This window comes from Arabidopsis thaliana, chromosome 4, assembly GCF_000001735.4.
Source record: "Arabidopsis thaliana chromosome 4, partial sequence".
Lineage (NCBI taxonomy): Eukaryota > Viridiplantae > Streptophyta > Magnoliopsida > Brassicales > Brassicaceae > Arabidopsis > Arabidopsis thaliana.
In genome coordinates this window covers 13,945,878-13,964,266 of record NC_003075.7, presented here as the reverse complement: position 1 = coordinate 13,964,266, position 18,389 = coordinate 13,945,878, and the positions used below count along the sequence as shown (strand labels likewise).

The 18,389-nt window shown below is 39.1% G+C and overlaps 5 protein-coding genes and 1 non-coding gene across 9 annotated transcripts; 3 read left to right on the top strand and 3 right to left on the bottom strand.

Moving 5' to 3' along the window:
- Window positions 1-37: 37 nt before the first annotated feature.
- Window positions 38-2,379, top strand: sks10 (SKU5 similar 10; the record flags this gene model as incomplete). The annotated part of the gene is made up of 7 exons (NM_118949.1): window positions 38-178; window positions 259-368; window positions 635-905; window positions 995-1,103; window positions 1,193-1,907; window positions 1,989-2,067; window positions 2,161-2,379. The coding sequence occupies 7 exons, from the start codon at window positions 38-40 to the stop codon at window positions 2,377-2,379; spliced, it is 1,644 nt and encodes a 547-aa protein (NP_194538.1).
- A 276-nt stretch (window positions 2,380-2,655) lies between these two features.
- Window positions 2,656-3,133, top strand: AT4G28088 (Low temperature and salt responsive protein family). Its single transcript, NM_202900.2, has 2 exons — window positions 2,656-2,796; window positions 2,880-3,133. The coding sequence occupies exons 1-2, from the start codon at window positions 2,707-2,709 to the stop codon at window positions 3,021-3,023; spliced, it is 234 nt and encodes a 77-aa protein (NP_974629.1). The 5' UTR covers window positions 2,656-2,706; the 3' UTR covers window positions 3,024-3,133.
- Window positions 3,134-3,516: 383 nt separating this feature from the next.
- AT4G28085 (uncharacterized protein) lies at window positions 3,517-4,395 on the bottom strand. 2 transcript variants are annotated; one of them, NM_001036661.2, is made up of 2 exons: window positions 3,832-4,297; window positions 3,693-3,719 (listed from the first exon to the last, which is right to left on the bottom strand). In NM_001036661.2, exon 1 carries the CDS (start codon window positions 4,211-4,213, stop codon window positions 3,959-3,961), a length of 255 nt encoding a protein of 84 aa, NP_001031738.1. In that variant the 5' UTR covers window positions 4,214-4,297; the 3' UTR covers window positions 3,693-3,719; window positions 3,832-3,958. The 2 variants fall into 2 exon arrangements, with proteins under 2 accessions (NP_567796.1, NP_001031738.1); NM_118948.5 differs by having other exon boundaries at window positions 3,517-4,395.
- Window positions 4,396-6,159: 1,764 nt separating this feature from the next.
- On the top strand, window positions 6,160-15,664 carry AT4G28080 (Tetratricopeptide repeat (TPR)-like superfamily protein). Its single transcript, NM_118947.8, has 23 exons — window positions 6,160-6,496; window positions 6,645-6,706; window positions 6,842-6,934; window positions 7,109-7,181; window positions 7,274-7,627; window positions 7,704-7,768; window positions 7,842-7,973; window positions 8,057-8,098; window positions 8,180-8,704; window positions 8,784-8,941; window positions 9,160-9,667; window positions 9,812-9,874; window positions 9,953-10,054; window positions 10,182-10,490; window positions 10,574-10,666; window positions 10,757-10,858; window positions 11,255-11,359; window positions 11,459-11,592; window positions 11,675-11,858; window positions 12,143-12,274; window positions 12,346-12,458; window positions 13,139-13,217; window positions 13,313-15,664. The coding sequence occupies exons 1-23, from the start codon at window positions 6,427-6,429 to the stop codon at window positions 15,272-15,274; spliced, it is 5,460 nt and encodes a 1,819-aa protein (NP_194537.7). The 5' UTR covers window positions 6,160-6,426; the 3' UTR covers window positions 15,275-15,664.
- Window positions 7,379-13,159, bottom strand: AT4G07975. 2 transcript variants are annotated; one of them, NR_142171.1, is made up of 1 exon: window positions 7,379-7,575. The 2 variants fall into 2 exon arrangements; NR_142170.1 differs by lacking the exon at window positions 7,379-7,575 and adding an exon at window positions 12,966-13,159.
- Window positions 15,640-18,375, bottom strand: AT4G28070 (AFG1-like ATPase family protein). Of its 2 annotated transcripts, none has more exons than NM_118946.3 (12): window positions 18,013-18,375; window positions 17,716-17,939; window positions 17,570-17,639; window positions 17,392-17,478; window positions 17,243-17,308; window positions 17,042-17,134; window positions 16,884-16,940; window positions 16,670-16,798; window positions 16,406-16,496; window positions 16,229-16,290; window positions 15,952-16,145; window positions 15,640-15,880 (listed from the first exon to the last, which is right to left on the bottom strand). In NM_118946.3, the coding sequence occupies exons 1-12, from the start codon at window positions 18,256-18,258 to the stop codon at window positions 15,805-15,807; spliced, it is 1,395 nt and encodes a 464-aa protein (NP_194536.2). In that variant the 5' UTR covers window positions 18,259-18,375; the 3' UTR covers window positions 15,640-15,804. The 2 variants fall into 2 exon arrangements, with proteins under 2 accessions (NP_194536.2, NP_001031737.1); NM_001036660.3 differs by having other exon boundaries at window positions 16,229-16,317; window positions 18,013-18,349.
- Between the last annotated feature and the right edge of the window lie 14 nt (window positions 18,376-18,389).

Here is an 18,389-nt window from a genome sequence, read left to right as displayed (position 1 = left end):
CCTCCTCTACATTACCAAAGTTTCATCAAGATTGAGTATGGAGTGGTGGTTAAACGGAGGTGTTTGGATGATGATGATGACGACGACCATCATTTCTTTTGTTAAAGCTGAAGATACCCTTTTTTACAACTGGAGGGTCACTTACGGCAAGATTGCTCTAGACACTTTGCCTCGAAGGGTACATTTTCTTCCAAAACGGCTTCTTGCTTCTCGTGTGTTTGATTGATCATGCTTATATTAATATTTAAAAACACATAGGGAATCCTAATAAACGGACAATTTCCTGGACCGGAGATTCGCTCACTCACCAATGACAATTTGGTCATCAATGTTCAAAACGATCTCGACGATCCCTTTCTCTTATCTTGGTATGATTTATTTCCCATTCTTGACCACTTTCTGTTTTAATATTAGCGAGACTTTATCAGCCCTTTTCAATAGAAGTTTGAGTTATATTAGAAGAAGTATTGGAGTTTGGTAAATTGTATGAAGAACCCAATTTGCATGCACATGCATGCGCCATACGTTTCTTCAAAATCTTGTTAATTTGTTGGGTATTATTAGTGAACACGTAAAGTTTTCATGTTAATTATAATATCAACGATCTAATAAATAAAAAAAGTGATAAATGAAGGAATGGAGTGCATATGAGGAAAAATTCTTACCAAGATGGAGTGTATGGGACGAATTGTCCAATCCCACCAGGCAAGAATTACACTTATGACTTTCAAGTCAAAGATCAGGTCGGTAGTTACTTCTACTTCCCTTCCCTCGCCGTCCAAAAAGCGGCCGGTGGTTATGGCAGCCTCCGTATATACAGCCTCCCTCGCATCCCCGTCCCTTTCCCTGAACCCGCAGAAGATTTCACCTTCCTCGTAAACGATTGGTATCGACGTAACCATACGGTACATTTCTTAATTATTTACTAGTCATGTTTAATTAGTATTTTTCATTGACGTATATATGATGACCATATAATTGATTCCACATCCAGACTTTGAAGAAAATTTTGGATGGAGGACGCAAGTTACCGTTAATGCCTGATGGGGTTATGATCAATGGCCAGGGAGTAAGTACTGTTTATTCTATCACCGTCGACAAAGGTTCAATTTAAAAACTCTAGATATTACGTTAGTTACAAGTTACAAAAAAAAAAAGATTCTCACATCACTTTTCGTGGATCAATTGATAGGTAAAACGTACAGATTCAGAGTATCAAATGTAGGGCTTCAAACCTCCCTGAATTTAGAAATATTAGGTCATCAGCTTAAGCTCATTGAGGTCGAAGGAACCCACACGGTCCAAACCATGTACACATCACTCGACATTCATGTTGGTCAAACTTACTCTTTCTTGGTCACCATGGACCAACCTCCTCAAAACTATTCCATTGTCGTTTCCACAAGATTTATCAACGCAGAAGTTGTGATCCGAGCCACTCTCCACTACTCCAACTCCAAAGGTCATAAGATTATCACTGCGCGACGACCTGATCCAGATGATGTAGAATGGTCTATCAAACAAGCCCAGTCCATTAGGACCAACCTAACTGCGTCGGGGCCAAGGACTAACCCTCAAGGCTCATACCATTATGGTAAAATGAAGATTTCTAGGACTTTAATATTGGAAAGCTCAGCGGCTCTTGTGAAAAGAAAGCAACGCTATGCCATAAATGGCGTATCGTTCGTGCCTTCGGATACTCCGCTGAAGCTTGCGGATCATTTCAAAATAAAAGATGTTTTTAAAGTTGGAACCATCCCTGACAAGCCGAGAAGAGGAGGAGGAATAAGGCTAGACACAGCAGTGATGGGAGCACACCACAATGCTTTTCTTGAGATCATCTTTCAAAACCGCGAGAAGATCGTCCAAAGTTACCACCTCGATGGATACAACTTTTGGGTTGTTGGGTGAGAACATTATAGCTAAACCATACTTTGAGAATCATATGAATTCGTCCATGGTCGTTGACGTCCGTGAGTTGTCCACAGGATCAATAAAGGAATATGGTCACGTGCGAGCAGACGAGAGTATAACCTCAAGGATGCTATATCTCGCTCCACTACTCAAGTACGTATAATTTCACTATATCTCTTCTAGGCACAAAATAAAAAAGTATGAAGAACTTTGATCATAAATTTGAAATGTGTTTGGTTGTTGTAGGTATATCCAAAATCTTGGACAGCTGTATATGTGGCATTGGACAATGTGGGGATGTGGAATCTAAGGAGCCAGTTCTGGGCGAGACAATACTTAGGTCAACAATTCTACCTTCGAGTTCATTCTCCAAATCACTCTCCCAAAGATGAATACCCTTTGCCAAAGAATGCTTTGTTGTGTGGTCGGGCCTCCAACAAAAACATGTCCATCATCACTCCTTAGATCCTGTTGGCATGACATAAAATATGAGAGAATATCTTCTGCACAATCCAACACAAAGAGCTTAAAAATAGCTTCACTCTTTGTACTAGTAACAATTAATACTTAAGTAATATATATTTGTACATCTTTGTAAAAAAAAAGAAGAAGAAATATTTGTACATTTGAATAGTTATTCTTCTTTTCTTAATTTGTGTTCTTTCTTTTTCAATTGGTTTCAAACGCTGTCGCTTTGAGGCTATGTTTTCTCTTTCTGTCTCTCTTCCCATTATATAAGAAGTCCTTTGGATCAAACAAAGTAACTAAATAAAAGGATCAAAACATTGAGAAATGGCGAATGGGTGCGAGATTTGCTGTGAAATAATGATCGCCATACTCATCCCTCCTCTAGGGGTTTGTCTGAGGCATGGCTGTTGCACTGTAAGTATTCTTTATCTCTGAATCTTGGTTTTGTCTGAATCAAGAGCTCATAAATATGTAAATTGTCCATATTTGACGTGCAGACGGAATTCATGATATGTCTGATCCTAACGCTCTTGGGATACGTACCGGGGATCATCTACGCACTCTATGCAATCGTGTACGTGGATCGTGATCAATTTTTCGATGAGTACCGTCGTCCACTTTTCTATGCCCAGTCACCGTGATTTTATTCGTTTGCTCTTGTTCTTTGCTCTTTGTAATTTCATTTATTCCATTAATTGATTAAAGTTACATCTTTCTCTCAACATGTTTGAGATCTTTTCTTCTTGAATAAACACTTGATTTTTAATAACAAAAAAAAAAAAATTAAACACTTCTGTTTTGAGAGTGTGCATAGTTTGTTTTTCTCTTTTTCATCATAATCATTAATCAAAAATAAGAAGAAAAAAAAACTTGGTAAGCAGAAAAACTATAGAATCGGTCCAGAAGTCAACGTCCGATGTTTTACAAAAAAAATAAGAAAAACATGGTCAAGGTCCGATGGTTACGTGTAGAGGCGACACATGTTGGAAAGACACTTTCGTGCGACCAACTCTCAACAATTAATAGATAATTACAAATTTACAATAATGAATACAAAAACAAAAAAAATTCTCCAATCAACCTTTTTGAACCACTCTTTTGTCACGCATCACATGAACGGATACTGCGGATCTCTGGGGCGATCGTGACCTGGAGTGATGGTTTGATCAACACAGCTGTAGCAACCAGGTTGTCAAGAGATGCTTTTAGAATCATGCAGCTTGGTTCTGTGATGAATTGTTTGCATGTGTAGTAAGATCTATGTGACTTGGTTATAGGATTGTGATAAGGTGAAACAAATACGTAGAGATGTGGGACAAGTGACCATATACTTTTGACTTTTCTTATAGATAAGAAACAACTGGAATGAAACATAGGGATCGGAGAAGCTTCTCCGACTGCTTTTTTTGTTTGTGTTAGCTTCAAATATCTTATTAACTTTCACAATACTGAAACAGAGCAAATAATTTACAAACAGAATTTTAGACCATTTGAGAAATTTCTACAAAATCAATCGAGAAAAGCAAATTACATGAATCATTGTCAAACAGTACAATAATGATCACTACAAGGGAGCTTATAAAAGAAGAGCAAGGAGTAAAGAGGAAGCAGCACCAATATGGAAGGAGCCTGGGAACATAATAGTTGAGGCTGCAGAGGATGTTGTTGTGTTGCGAGGTCCTCTGTATTTCACCCTTTTCTTCATCACCACTGCGAGATTTCTTGAGCCATGCTCACCCTCAGCTGAACACAAAAGAAAGGCCTGAGAGAAGAAGAAGAGGAATACGATGGAGAAGAGGAGTATGCGTCTGGCTTTGATCATCTCACCCATCTTTGGTTTTTGCGTTTTGCTTAATTCTGATGGATGTGAGTATTACATATATAAAGATTAGGAAGAAGAAATGTTCTATAGTTATTAATGATTAAGTCTTATTAGGTGTGTTATAAACAATATTAATTGACGCGCTCCAGCCAAGTGGATTTGGGCAGCTATAGTGTTGCAGACTTGACCAATCTTGATATAGAAAGCCATTTCAAGCACAAAACGTGGAAAAATGGAAAGATAGAAAATGATTTTCAGATATTGAAGGATTAATAACAATTTGTGGAATGAAATTGCCTAGGTCCATGGAGAGGGGAAACTTGAATTCAATCATGTAGTCATCTTAATTTGAAATTATTGGGGGTAAAAAAGAGTTGTAGCGAAATATAATACTAGGCAATTGGACATGTCTCTTCTCTGTTTAAAATTGACTCATCCACCTTATGTGTTTCTTTCTTCCAGCTTTGATCCTTTTGTCAATGCATATACTACTTGTTTTCTTTCTTTCTTTCTTTCTTAAAATGGACATTTCATACACGTTGGGCCATATGGCCCATATCAATGTATCATTTTGTGTTAGGTTTTATCCACTGGATTCTATGTCACCTTGAACATATATTATTGCTTTGCTCAAGCTCCCCGTGTCTACGTTCTGTCAAGTAGTTTTCCCCTTTCTCACATAGATAGCTAGATGCCTTATGCATATCATTCAATTTTAGGCTTCATACGCGTAAAAATGGATTTTCAAAAAGAGAAAAAGACAAAGACTCAAGCAAAATCTAGGGAGCCCTCACGTGGTTCGTCTCTACTAATCATGGTCTCTATATGCTAGGCTTTTTGTTAGATTAGAAACATAACGCAAAGTCACATGATGGCACGTGTCCGATCCTAACAAATGTGATACTTCCTAACAGACTCTTGGAAAATTCCTAACGATTGATATCATAGCAACATGTTACATTGTAATTTATAAATCGATCGAAGAAGAAAATAATTGGATGTACGGTATCGGAAAATTCGACAATACATAATTTGCGTTGATAAATTAAAGATCTATCTATATGGTAGAAAGCTTATATTGGATGCTTAGTTCCAAGCATGAGTATCAATGTATCATGCATAGGGAATATCTTTGACATGTAAACTTTTGGTGTTATGCAATGATCATTGTCAAAGAATGCCATTCACAATTTTACGAAGGTGAAGACTACATATATAAATGCTCGCTAAGGTTTTGCCAATACTAATCCGGAAATAAAGTGTTTCTGACGAAAAGATCTACCCAAAGATGTATGTTAGTAAGTTGCAGCGCACATGAATGGATCCAATTATATGTTTGTCAACGAACCAATTACGATCATTTCAAAAAAAAAATAACGATCATTTCTTGAAATCGTTTTTAACGATGAAGTGCGCAATTTATTTTGTAGACGGTAACAACCATGCAAATAGAATTAAAGAAGAAAAATAAACAAAAAAAAGACTAATCTAGACGAATTAAAAAAAAAAAAAAACTACACAAATGAAATTTTGAAACTTTTTGTTTATAATTTTCTTTTGAAAATTCAAAAATTTATGCTTAATAATCTTGTGGCAAAAAAAGCCCAAAAGAGCCAAAAAGTTCATAAACACGAAGATCCATACTGTAAAATAAACTAAAATAAATTGATAATAAGATATGTAAAGTCATGGGTGAAATCTCAAAAAATGATGAAAATAAGGGGGAAACATTAAATTAAATTCAATTGTTCAAAAAAAAGGAAAAAATCATATAGAAAGATAGAAGAAAAGATGAAGTTGGTGATGAGGTGTTAAAGAAGCAAACAAAGAAATGAGAGGTCTCAATTTTACTTAGCCTCAAAACACTCTTAAGGAGAATAGAAGAGAGAATAGCCTCGCACCTTATCCTATCCTTTCTATCTCTCTCTCTATATCTCTATCTCTATTTTCTCAATCACTATTTGACCCCTCTCGTATCTTATTTCCTTTTACTTCCTCATTGTCACCACCACTAGTCCCTCATTTATACACACACACACACACACACACACCCTTCTCTCTTCTTTTTTCCTTCTATCTTCTTCTTCCTCACCCTTCATCTCCACTTATTCAAATACACACTTCCCCTGCCAAGTCTTTAGGGATATAATTCAATCCAAGGCTAGCTTAATTTTGAGTTTTCTTGATCAAATTCAGAATTGTAAGTTTTATGTGAATTGGTAATGGCTCCTAAAGCGGGGAAAACAAAGCCACACAAGAGTAAAGGAGAGAAGAAGAAGAAGGAAGAGAAAGGTTCTCATTACAAACTAATTCAATACCATTCAAAATTTTCTTATCTTAAGATTCATTTTGGTTTCTCCACGCATTATGAGAATTCAATTTTTGCTTCCTTAGCTCTTCTTTTATTTGATAACATTAAAAAAATTGCGTGGTTGTGCAGTTTTGCCCACTGTCATTGAGATAAGTGTTGAAACACCAGATGAATCCCAAGTGACACTCAAGGTTTGATGAGCTTAACACTAAATAACAAAACATTGATTGAGAAATTGTTTATAACTCAAAAGCCAATGAATATGATTCTCTATCAAGTTGATGATGATGATGTTGTGAATTGTGATGATGATGATGTTATGATAGGGTATCTCCACAGACAGAATCTTAGATGTGAGGAAGCTCTTGGCGGTCCATGTTCAGACATGCCACTTCACCAACTTCTCTCTCTCTCACCAGGTTTCTTCAATCAACATTTATGTGGCTTTTGTTCTTCATGGCTAAAAAAATGTAAACATTTTTACAACATTTGCTAATAATGGGCCCTAGGCCCAAATAGTGACGGTTATAGTAAGCTTTATCTGACAATTTACCGCCTAAAGAAGAAGTGAGACTGACTTCTTTTTGCTGCAGGTGCGTGGCACTAAACTCAAGGATTCCGTTGACATCGTATCGCTCAAGCCCTGCCACCTCACTATTGTTGAAGGTACTCTTTCTTGATCTAACGGTCTACATTCTCCAGTTGAAATAACTTCCCTAGGGTTGCCCACAGAGGATTATTTAATTTTGAATTCGCAGAGGACTATACGGAGGAGCAAGCCACCGCGCACATACGGCGGCTCCTCGACATCGTCGCTTGCACCACCGCATTTGGTCCGTCGAAACCCCCGGTGTCTCGTACGCTTCCTAAGGATTCTGAAAAGAAGGAGTCAGGCTCGACGGATGGAGATTCTCCGACCGAAAAAGATGCCGGTGATTCAAATTCCGGTCTCAGCCCTAAACCTAAGGAATCAGAGAAGAAATCCGTCGGCGCATGTGAGGCTCAGTCGGCGGAAGGAGCGGCCAAGAGTGACATTGACATGTGCCCACCGACTCGTCTCGGACAATTTTACGAATTTTTCTCATTCTCCTACCTTACTCCTCCGATTCAATGTGAGTTTCCTTATTCGCTTGTTAATCGAATTTTGAGGTTGATCCTGCTTATTGATTCCGACAAAATAATTTTCAGACATCAGAAGGTCTGTTCGTCCATCCAAAGAGGATAAAGGATTAGATGATTTGTTTCAAATCGATGTAAGAGCTCCTCTCATTTGAAGCTATACTTTGGATTTAAGAAATTGTGCTAAGCCATTGTTGTCAAATACAGATTAAAGTTTCAAGTGGGAAGCCGTTCACGGTTGTTGCTTCAAGAACAGGTTTTTATCCACCTGGGAAACAGCAACTTCTGTGCCACTCCTTGGTTGAGCTGCTGCAACAGATAAGCCGGCCATTTGATGCGGTCAGTTTGGTGATAAAAAGTCTACCTTTTTACATTTTTGGTTCTATTTTTTGTTCGGTGGTGATATTTGATTGTGGCTGCAGGCTTATGACGCTCTTATGAAAGCTTTCATTGAGCACAATAAGGTCTGCAAGTATACCTTATATCGGTGTCTATAGTTGATTATAGGAATCTTCAATATGTAATAATTCTTGGTTCTTTTTCAGTTTGGCAACCTTCCTTATGGTTTCCGGGCAAACACTTGGGTAGTTCCTCCGGTTGTTGCAGATAGTCCATCTACTTTTCCGTCACTTCCAGTGGAGGATGAGACATGGGGAGGGGATGGTGGTGGGGTAGGCCGGTCTGGAAAGTATGACAAAAGAAAGTGGGCTAAGGAATTTGCCATTTTGGCAGCAATGCCTTGTAAAACACCTGAAGAGAGACAGGTTCGAGATAGGAAGGCCTTTCTACTCCACAGTTTATTTGTCGACGTTTCAGTTTTCAAAGCAGTGGAAATAATAAAAAAGATAGTAGAGAATAATCAATGCTCACTTAAGGATCCTGCTGCATTGGGTTTCCATGAAGAAAGAATAGGTGATTTGATCGTAAGGGTGGCTAGAGATGATCCTGACGCCAGTGCCAAGCTTGACCGGAAGAGCGATGGGACCCAGGTTCTGGAGATTTCTCAGGAAGAGCTTGCTCAAAGGAATTTGCTTAAAGGGATCACTGCTGATGAGAGTGCGACAGTTCATGTAATTTTGCTAGCTTCAGCTGCTTTTCTTAGCTTTGCTCTTACTGGAATTGTTACTGAGATTTACCTTGATCATATAGGATACGTCTACTTTGGGGGTGGTGGTTGTAAGACATTGTGGTTGTACAGCCATTGTAAAGGTTGCTTCTGAATTTAAGTTGAATGATGGCCATATCCTACAGGATATTGACATTGAAGACCAATCCGAAGGAGGTGCAAATGCACTGAATGTAAATAGGTAAAATCTTTGCATGTTGTATATGCGTTGGTCTTAATGGTTGCTCATAGTTGGCTTCGATTTCAATCAAAAAGGCATGTCCATTTACTTCACGTCTGTGTTGCTGAACATATGGCTTCTGGCATGATCTAAATTTTCAATTTGTGACATTTTGGCATATGATATGTGAATTTTGAAATAGACTATTCAGATAGTTTTTTCTGGAAATCCTTTTACAGCTTGAGAACTCTATTGCACAAGTCGTCAACGCCTTCTAGCTTAGCACAGAGATCACCAAATGCAGACTCGGAACAAATACGTGTGGCTAAGTCTCTTGTGAGGAAAGTAATCGAGGATAGTTTGAAGAAATTGGAGATTGAGCCCTCAAGATATAGTAAGCCGATAAGGTGGGAATTAGGAGCCTGTTGGGTGCAACATCTGCAAAATCAAGCTTCAAGTAAAAGTGAGTCTAAGAAAACTGAAGATCCCAAGCCTGAACCAGCTGTCAAGGGTCTTGGAAAGCAAGGTGCACTGCTGAAGGAGATAAAAAGGAAGATCGATGTGAAAGCTAACAAGACTGAACAGGGCAAAGAGGCCCCTGCTAATGACACTGACAATACATCAGAGACTGAGGATCAAAAGGAACTCGAGAAACAAAACGAGGAAATAGAAAAGATGTGGAAAGAACTGGTGACAGAAACTGCATATCAGCGCCTTAAAGAATCAGAAACTGGTTTCCATCTCAAGGTTTGTCTGTTTCTTCAGTGGATAAGATATTATAGTTGAGGCTAGTTGTAAGTTATAATTCATAAATCTCTGGTATCTATTTAGCCTAGTTTGTTATAATGAATCTTACCTTGTGTTCACCCTCTCCATGAACCTGTTCTGCAGTCACCCAAAGAGCTGATTGAAATGGCCCGCAAATATTACACTGACACTGCTCTTCCAAAACTGGTCAGTTTCTTTGATCTCTTTTGTCCTGTTTAGGGAAAATCCTCAGTTCCTCATAAATTTAGACTTGATATGTTGCAGGTGGCAGACTTTGGATCTCTTGAACTCTCACCCGTCGATGGAAGAACTCTGACAGACTTTATGCACACCAGAGGCTTGCAAATGCATTCCTTGGGAAGAGTGGTAACCATTTCATTTTATTGTCTTTGGAACCCGCTCTCGTCAAACTAGATGGTAGAATGTGCTTACGTAGAGAAAAGCAAAGTTCTCCATTTCTTTTAGGAATCACTCTTTTCTCCTCTCTTTTTAGGTCGAGCTGGCTGAAAAGCTTCCTCATGTGCAATCCCTCTGTGTTCATGAAATGATTGTTCGGGCGTACAAGCATATACTGCAGGCTGTTGTAGCAGCTGTTGAAAACACCGCTGATGTGGCCACCTCAATAGCAACATGCTTAAATGTCCTATTGGGGACACCGTCTGACACTGAGAGTGTATACGATGAAAAGATTAAGTGGACCTGGGTGGAAACGTTCATTTCCAAGAGGTTTGGGTGGGATTGGAAGCATGAAGGCTGCCAGGAACTGAGAAAATTTTCCATTCTTAGAGGACTGTCACACAAGGTTTGCAACTGTCAGTGAAATTTGTTTTCAATAATGACTATCTAACCTGAGATTCTCATATGTTGCATTACTCATCGGTTCAGGTTGGACTGGAGCTTGTTCCTAAAGACTATGAGATGGACACGTCTTATCCTTTTAAGAAGTTTGATATTATCAGTATGGTTCCTGTGTATAAGGTACCATGCATAACGATCTTACTGTAATAATCAGCTATAATGAAACAGTGATTTGTTTCAGTTACTTAAGAACACTGCTCTTGTGTGCAGCACGTAGCATGTTCATCCGCAGATGGGCGCACTTTGTTGGAATCATCCAAAACCTCCTTAGATAAAGGCAAACTGGAGGATGCTGTCAATTATGGCACCAAGGTATAACTGATATTTTTCTCACTCCTCTTTTTATATACTAACCATGTAACGGATGCTTTCTCTTGAGTAGTCTAAATACATTTGTCCCTTCTTTCCCAAAATTCAGTTATCCAGAATACTAATTCTTCTGTTGTCACCCATTATATATATCCTTTCTTCTATGAAAGAACCAAAGGAATAGAACACTGTTTTTCATATTCTAAGTTTCCCCATCTTTTATTTCTTATCAACTACTTAAATGTGTTTGAATTATCAACACCATGCAAGTATTGAATCACTGTGTTTTGTTTTCATGGGCAAGGATAATTTTGTTTCTGAAACTTTTGTTTTACATGGATGTATTTATGTTTGTTCAAATGGTCTAACTAAGCTGATTTTCTGGGATGAACTCCATAGGCATTGGCCAAGCTTGTAGCTGTGTGCGGCCCATATCATAGAATGACCGCTGGAGCGTATAGTCTTCTCGCTGTTGTGCTGTACCATACTGGGGATTTTAACCAGGTATTCTCTTTGAAAGAAATTTGGACCGTCTCCAAGACATTGTTCAATTTCACCTACTCCGTTTCCAGCAGACAGCACTAACCAGTATTGTTTTTTCAGGCTACCATTTATCAGCAGAAAGCACTCGACATAAATGAAAGGGAACTTGGACTTGATCACCCAGACACAATGAAAAGCTACGGCGACCTGGCTGTCTTCTATTATCGTCTTCAGCACACAGAGTTAGCCTTGAAGTATGCTTTTTGCATTTCCCAAAGCGCCAACTACTACAAATTTAATTGCTTCGGTTTGCTAACATGTTATTCCTTTTCGTAGGTATGTCAACCGTGCCTTGTATCTTTTGCATCTAACATGTGGACCATCACATCCAAATACAGCTGCCACTTATATAAACGTAGCAATGATGGAAGAAGGTATGAAGAATGCCCATGTGGCTTTAAGATACCTTCATGAAGCATTGAAATGTAACCAGAGACTACTTGGAGCTGATCATATCCAGGTTGGTTTTCTTAAGCAAGGACATTGATTGATTGCAATTTTATGGCCTCTTTCAAACCGATATCCATAAACTTAAAAAAATCTTCTGCAATATCCTAACCACGGAAAACGAAGACTAAATAGTAAAAATAGTTGGTTGAAAGTCAAACCATATGAAGGTTATGGATATCGGTTTTGACAGTGAATTCCCATTCTATGAAGGCTTAGGCTTAATAAGTAAAATTTACCATGGAAGCTAAATGATACGCTAAAACATGAATTCACTACTGTTATGTTTCTTTTCAGACTGCTGCAAGCTACCATGCCATTGCTATTGCTCTTTCTCTGATGGACGCATACTCCTTGAGCGTTCAACATGAGCAGACCACTCTACAGATTCTACAAGCAAAACTAGGCCCTGAGGATCTTCGGACACAGGTGCTTAATTAGTTATGATTTACAGGGAGTTTCAGTTAAAATGTGTTTCTTACGTTCTAAAACTATGTTAGGATGCGGCTGCGTGGCTTGAATATTTCGAGTCCAAAGCTCTGGAACAGCAAGAAGCTGCACGAAATGGTACTCCCAAGCCAGACGCCTCTATTTCCAGCAAAGGCCATCTCAGGTATTAAAACATGAGAATATGCACTAGATGACTATGGATTGTAAAAGAATTAACAAAATAGCTATGATGTCAGAGTACACCCTCAAATCTATTATTTCTTCTAAAAACATGATTTAAATGTTAAAACTTTCTCAAATCTATTATTTTATCTTCGTATAAGTTTGCTCCTGGTTCAACTTTTCAAATGAAATGATATTTTGTTTATATAACATGCTATTTGTGTAAAATGTATGTTATAAAAAATGTCACTTTTTAATAAATATCGTGTCATTTTAACATGTTTCATGCGATTTACTAAAAAACATCAAATATATCTGCATAAACTTACTTTTGGTTCAACTTGCAAGGATAGTTTTGTACTTTCTTATGCCGTCATATAGTTATTTATCCATAGAAAAACTGACAATGGTTAGTTACTCAATTCTTTTCAATTCTATAGTTAGTTTCTAATATTACCCATAAAACATTTGTCTTTTAAATATATGATTTTATACTCTTGCATTCCATCTTATAGCACTGTTTACAAAATGGAAATGAGTGCCAAAAGATATTAATAGAACTGACTACCAAAAATGAAAATTTAAATGCAGACCATTTGCCTAGACCAGTAGTACAAATTTCTATCTTGCGTAAATCTTGTCCTGAGTGATATAACCAATGAGCTTTCTTCCCAATAACAGTGTATCAGACCTGTTGGATTATATAACCCCGGATTCTGGTATTAAAGCAAGGGACGCTCAAAGGAAAGCTCGCCCAAAGGTTAAATTTGCTTTTCGCTGACTTAATCCTTGTTTTTATTGAACCACTCTCATTAATAAGGCGTGACAGATATTTTTCTTGCAATGTTCATTCAGGTCAAGGGAAAGCCAGGTCAAAGTCCAGGACCAGTGTCAGAAGAAAATCAGAAAGATGATGAAATTTTGAGTCCGGCTCATCTCACTGGGGAGAGTTCAAGTGATAAAGAGAACAAATCCGAAACAAAATCTGAAGAAAAAAAGGTTGAAAATTTTGATTTGGAACAATCAAAACCTCAAGACCAGCTGAAGCTGGTTAAGCCCGAAGCCACGGTCCACGAAGATGATGATTCTGACGAAGGATGGCAAGAAGCTGTCCCCAAAAATCGTTTTTCTTCTGGGCGTAGAACACGGCCCAGCCTGGCAAAGCTGAACACCAACTTCATGAACGTGACCCAGCAGCCATCAAGAAGCAGAGGAAAATCCACCAATTTCACATCCCCAAGAACCAGTTCTAATGAGCTTTCAATTTCTGTTGCTGGTTCCACTTCTTCCCCAGCCTCGAAGATGTTTGTAAAGAGCCCATTGAACAAAAAGCAAAACAATTCCAGTGTAGTGGGAGAAAGACCAGTCAACGATAAATCAGCCCTGGCAAGCTCAGCTTGCACTGAACAGATCAACAAGCCAACTCCGATGTTGAGTCCTGTGAGTGTCAAAGCTGGAAAACTGTTTTCCTATAAGGAGGTTGCACTGGCTCCCCCTGGAACGATTGTAAAAATAGTTGCAGAGCAGTTGCCAGAAGAAACAAAGGCCCCACAGAATTTGGATGCGGCAAAAATTGCAGTAGATGGTCCTGAAAAAGTTAATGCTCAGGATGCTGAGAGCGAGAATAAGCATGTGGCTACAGAAACGGAAGCGGAAAACACTGATTGCAATGAACAAGGAAGAGTTGTTGTTGGTGGATCGGAGTTGACTAGTTCTCCAAAGGAAATCAAGAATGTGGAGGTCGAAAAGGCAGCTGAAAAAGCATTTCCAATAGAAACAGCCGTATCAAATGCAAGACCAGGAAAATCTAAGAGTGCACAAATGGCTGAGGATTCAGATACATGTCTCTTGAATAAGTCACCAACAGCAAATGATTCAAATGGCAGTGAATCAGTTATTGGAGTGAAGCTTCAAAAGGATTTATGTGATGCTGAACTGAAAACAGTAGATGGTGAAACCGAAAATCTGCCCAATGGAGACTCAAGCCCAAAGTCATCAGTAGCTGCAGATGGAGAAAAGCAAGATGCATGTGAGGCACAAAAAGAGATGAGCAAGAAGCTCTCTGCTTCTGCACCGCCGTATACCCCAACAACCATTCCAATATTTGGATCAATTGCAGTTCCAGGATTCAAAGACCACGGTGGAATCCTCCCCTCTCCATTGAATATGCCACCAATGCTTCCTATTAACCATGTCCGCAGATCAACTCCTCATCAGTCTGTAACAGCTCGAGTTCCTTATGGGCCTAGACTCTCTGGTGGTGGTTACAACCGATCTGGAAACAGGGTTCCGCGTAACAAACCAAGCTTCCCCAATAGCACCGAGTCCAATGGTGAGGCTAATCAATTCAATGGCCCAAGAATAATGAACCCCCATGCTGCTGAGTTCATACCGAGTCAACCTTGGGTTTCTAATGGGTATCCAGTGTCACCAAATGGCTATTTAGCATCCCCAAATGGTGCAGAAATAACACAGAATGGGTACCCTTTGTCACCAGTAGCAGGTGGATATCCGTGTAACATGTCCGTTACACAGCCTCAGGATGGACTTGTTTCAGAGGAATTACCTGGTGCTGGAAGCTCTGAGGAGAAGAGCGGAAGCGAAGAAGAAAGCAACAACGACAAAAATGCTGGAGAGGATGACGAAGCCGTTGGACAAGAAACTACAGATACACCTGAAAATGGACATTCGACAGTAGGTGAAGTGGAAACCACATCACATGAGACTTGTGATGAGAAAAATGGAGAACGACAAGGAGGCAAGTGCTGGGGAGATTACAGCGATAATGAAATCGAGCAAATTGAAGTTACAAGTTGAAGACGCAACTGTCTGTTACTGAAGTATTAACATTGAGGCTAAAGGAATGCGGAGACATTTTGGCTCCATTGATGAGGTTAAAGGTAAACAATCATCATAGTCGAGAAAAGCATTTTTACATGTGAATGTTTTGTGTTGTAGCGCAGGACCAAGGCTCGTCACTCCTGCTTTAACAACTTTTCTCCTGCTTTCAGTTTTTGGTTTCATAGCTGAAAACTAGATATATTCAACTCCTTAATAAAAGATTTGTCCCTTTGTTTTTCTTTCGATTTACTATGGAGTATAGACATCAATAGTAAGATACAGCTCATGGCCACCAAAAAGGAGAAATCCCTGAATGTTCATTCCCTGTATTTGATGTCTTGAGGGTTAGATTTTGTAAAAATCTTTACTGATGAGAACATGATCAACTTGCAAGAAAACTATGGGTCTGTGCTCAAACACAGAGAGTAAATACATTATGAGGCCTTGTGTTCAGTAACAATGGTTCCAACAGGTTTGACAGCATCTCTAATCACATTGTAGTAATACTAAGAAGAAGGCTGCTTCTCCTGCAACATTCTGGAATGTTGTTCTAAGTATTCTTTGCTGTTCATCTCCGTTAATCTGTGGCGCGCATTGGAGATCATCAGTCCAGACTATAAATCAGTGTAAAACCAACAGTTGCTCGATCATACCTGCTAATGGTGCGGTCTTTAGCAAAACCAAGCTCGTTGTCCACGCAAAGGTCGGGATCATCACTCTTCCTTGATCTTGAAGAGGTTCTAGGTGCTATTTGCTGTGCATCAGAGATTGTCACTATTCTCTCCAGCAGTTCTAGAGGGCTACCTTCTGCCGTGCATAGAAGCCTGGCCTTGTTCTCATACATTACCTATAAGTAATCTCAAAGCAGTTGAGAAAGCAAATTTTCAAAAAGAGAATGAACGTAGAAAAGAGAGATGAAGCGAGATATACATCAACCAGTGTCACAAAGCGGTAAGCTGCAGTCCTATTATGGAGCCCGAAGAAGGGTACACCTTCCAGAGCCAAAGTATGAAATTTCTCTGTAATGAAATTTGCATCTCAAGACTAAGCATCATGTAAGAATTCCAGTGCAATGACAAGGTCTGAAGGCACTGGGGTAAGACTTACTGAATAATCCGAGATAATCGGCTGCGCCTAGGGGTCTATCACACAGCTCTTCAAAAAGAAAGTAGGCACATCCATCAGCAGCTAGAGGAACCTGGCGTACAACAAACAATAAATTTAGAAATAAGGATCAAGGGATTTCAAATAAGCTATTTAATGGAATGGTATCTGAAGGTTTTCGGCCTAATCAATCAATAAAGCACTCTTCAGCAGAAAATCGTGAAGAACTGCATATTGATGCATCTGTGAAAGAAGAAGCAAAGAAACCTGCAATTTCCTTCCCATTACTACTTCAACCACTTGAGGACCAGCCGGTTGATCGCCAACCAACAGCTGAAACTTCTGTTTTAGAAGGCCTGAGATATCCTTTCCAATGAAGTAAAATCCCTCTTCAGCCTGCACCCAAGAATACATAGCTATAAGATTGTAATCACTTTGCAACAAAACTAAGACAGTTACTGAGAGACGTGAAATCACGTACAGAGGTCAGTTTCCGATAGTCCACCGATGAGCCAATCTCACGAACGACACATCTTTCCTACAACAAATCATTTCTCAGTATCAGTTACGAAGCATAATGGATCACATGAAACAAGTTCTTCAGAGCGTTGATAGTGACATGCATTTGCATTTGTATACCTTTAGTGTGGAAATAAACGGAAGGAATAGGTCCCTCTGTAAACCACCTTCATAGAGATTATCTGGAGCACGGTTTGATGTAGCAACAAGAATCTACACTTTTCTCCAATTACCGACATGTAAAAACTTTTAAATAACTATAGGTTTAGGTCCAGTAGGCTAGAAGAGTTGAGAAAGAGAAAGGTTTTATAGATTACTTACAATGCCATTGTTAAACAAGTGTCTAAAGAGACGGTTTAGTATCAGTGCATCAGCTACATCATTGACCTATACATGAAGAACAATAAAGAAACATGAGTTTTCCCTGAACACATTTTAAAACAATAAAGACGAGCGTCACAAAGACATACCATGAACTCATCTAAGCATAGTAATATAGCCTCGTCAGCTATTTCCAGGCCAACGACTTCAAGTGGATCTTCAAGACCCTTGTGCTTCTACAGAGGATATTCAAATACACAAAGAATTGAGTCCAATGATTATTGCAAGCCTAAGCTTAAAAAATAAAGCTTTGAACTGGGAGTTTACTTGCAGGCGGCTATGCACACTCAACATGAAATTGTGAAAGTGAATCCTTTGTGTTCTCCAGCTAGCTGGCCTAACTCATTTAAAACAGGATCAGATGAATCCATAAAAAAATGTAGAAACTATATGAACAGTGACCACCTACTTACAATTGATGAAAAAACAAGTCCATGAGCATTGTCTTTCCAGTTCCTACTCCTCCATATAAGTATAAGCCTTTGACAGGAGAGACAGAAGAGTGAGACACAAATTTGTTCCAGAACCAATTACTCCTAGTGGACTTTGCAGATGCAGAATAACGATCCAATCGACAAGCATCAGCAGATTGAACAAGCTCGTCGTAGAGTCTCTGAAGTTCTCTTAGTGTACCTAGCTGCAACCAAAAAAAAAGAAAAGATTCAAAAATCGATTTCACTGCTAATGAATGAACCATAAAAGGAAAGTACCTGACATAAATCTCCATCCAATAACTCTCCAGCTACGATTCTGCGTTCATACTCCACTAACGGCCCTGCAATCTTTCCATCTCCATTGGAATGTGGAGACGAACAGAAGGAAGAAGCCGAGAATAGAGATGAAGAAGATGTGCTGGGATTGATAGAGATCAAACAATTATGAATGGGAGCGAAAGCGTATCGTTGATGCCTCGAGAATAGAGTTACACGGCGAAGGGAGAGAAGAAGCAATCGCATGGTGAGAATGAGAATGAGAGAGAGAGAAAGGTAATCGGAAACCTCTTCAGTGATCGGAGGATGACGGATTCAACGAAGAAGAAGAAGAAGAAGAAGAATCGAAGCGATGCACCTTCCTCACTACTCGCACC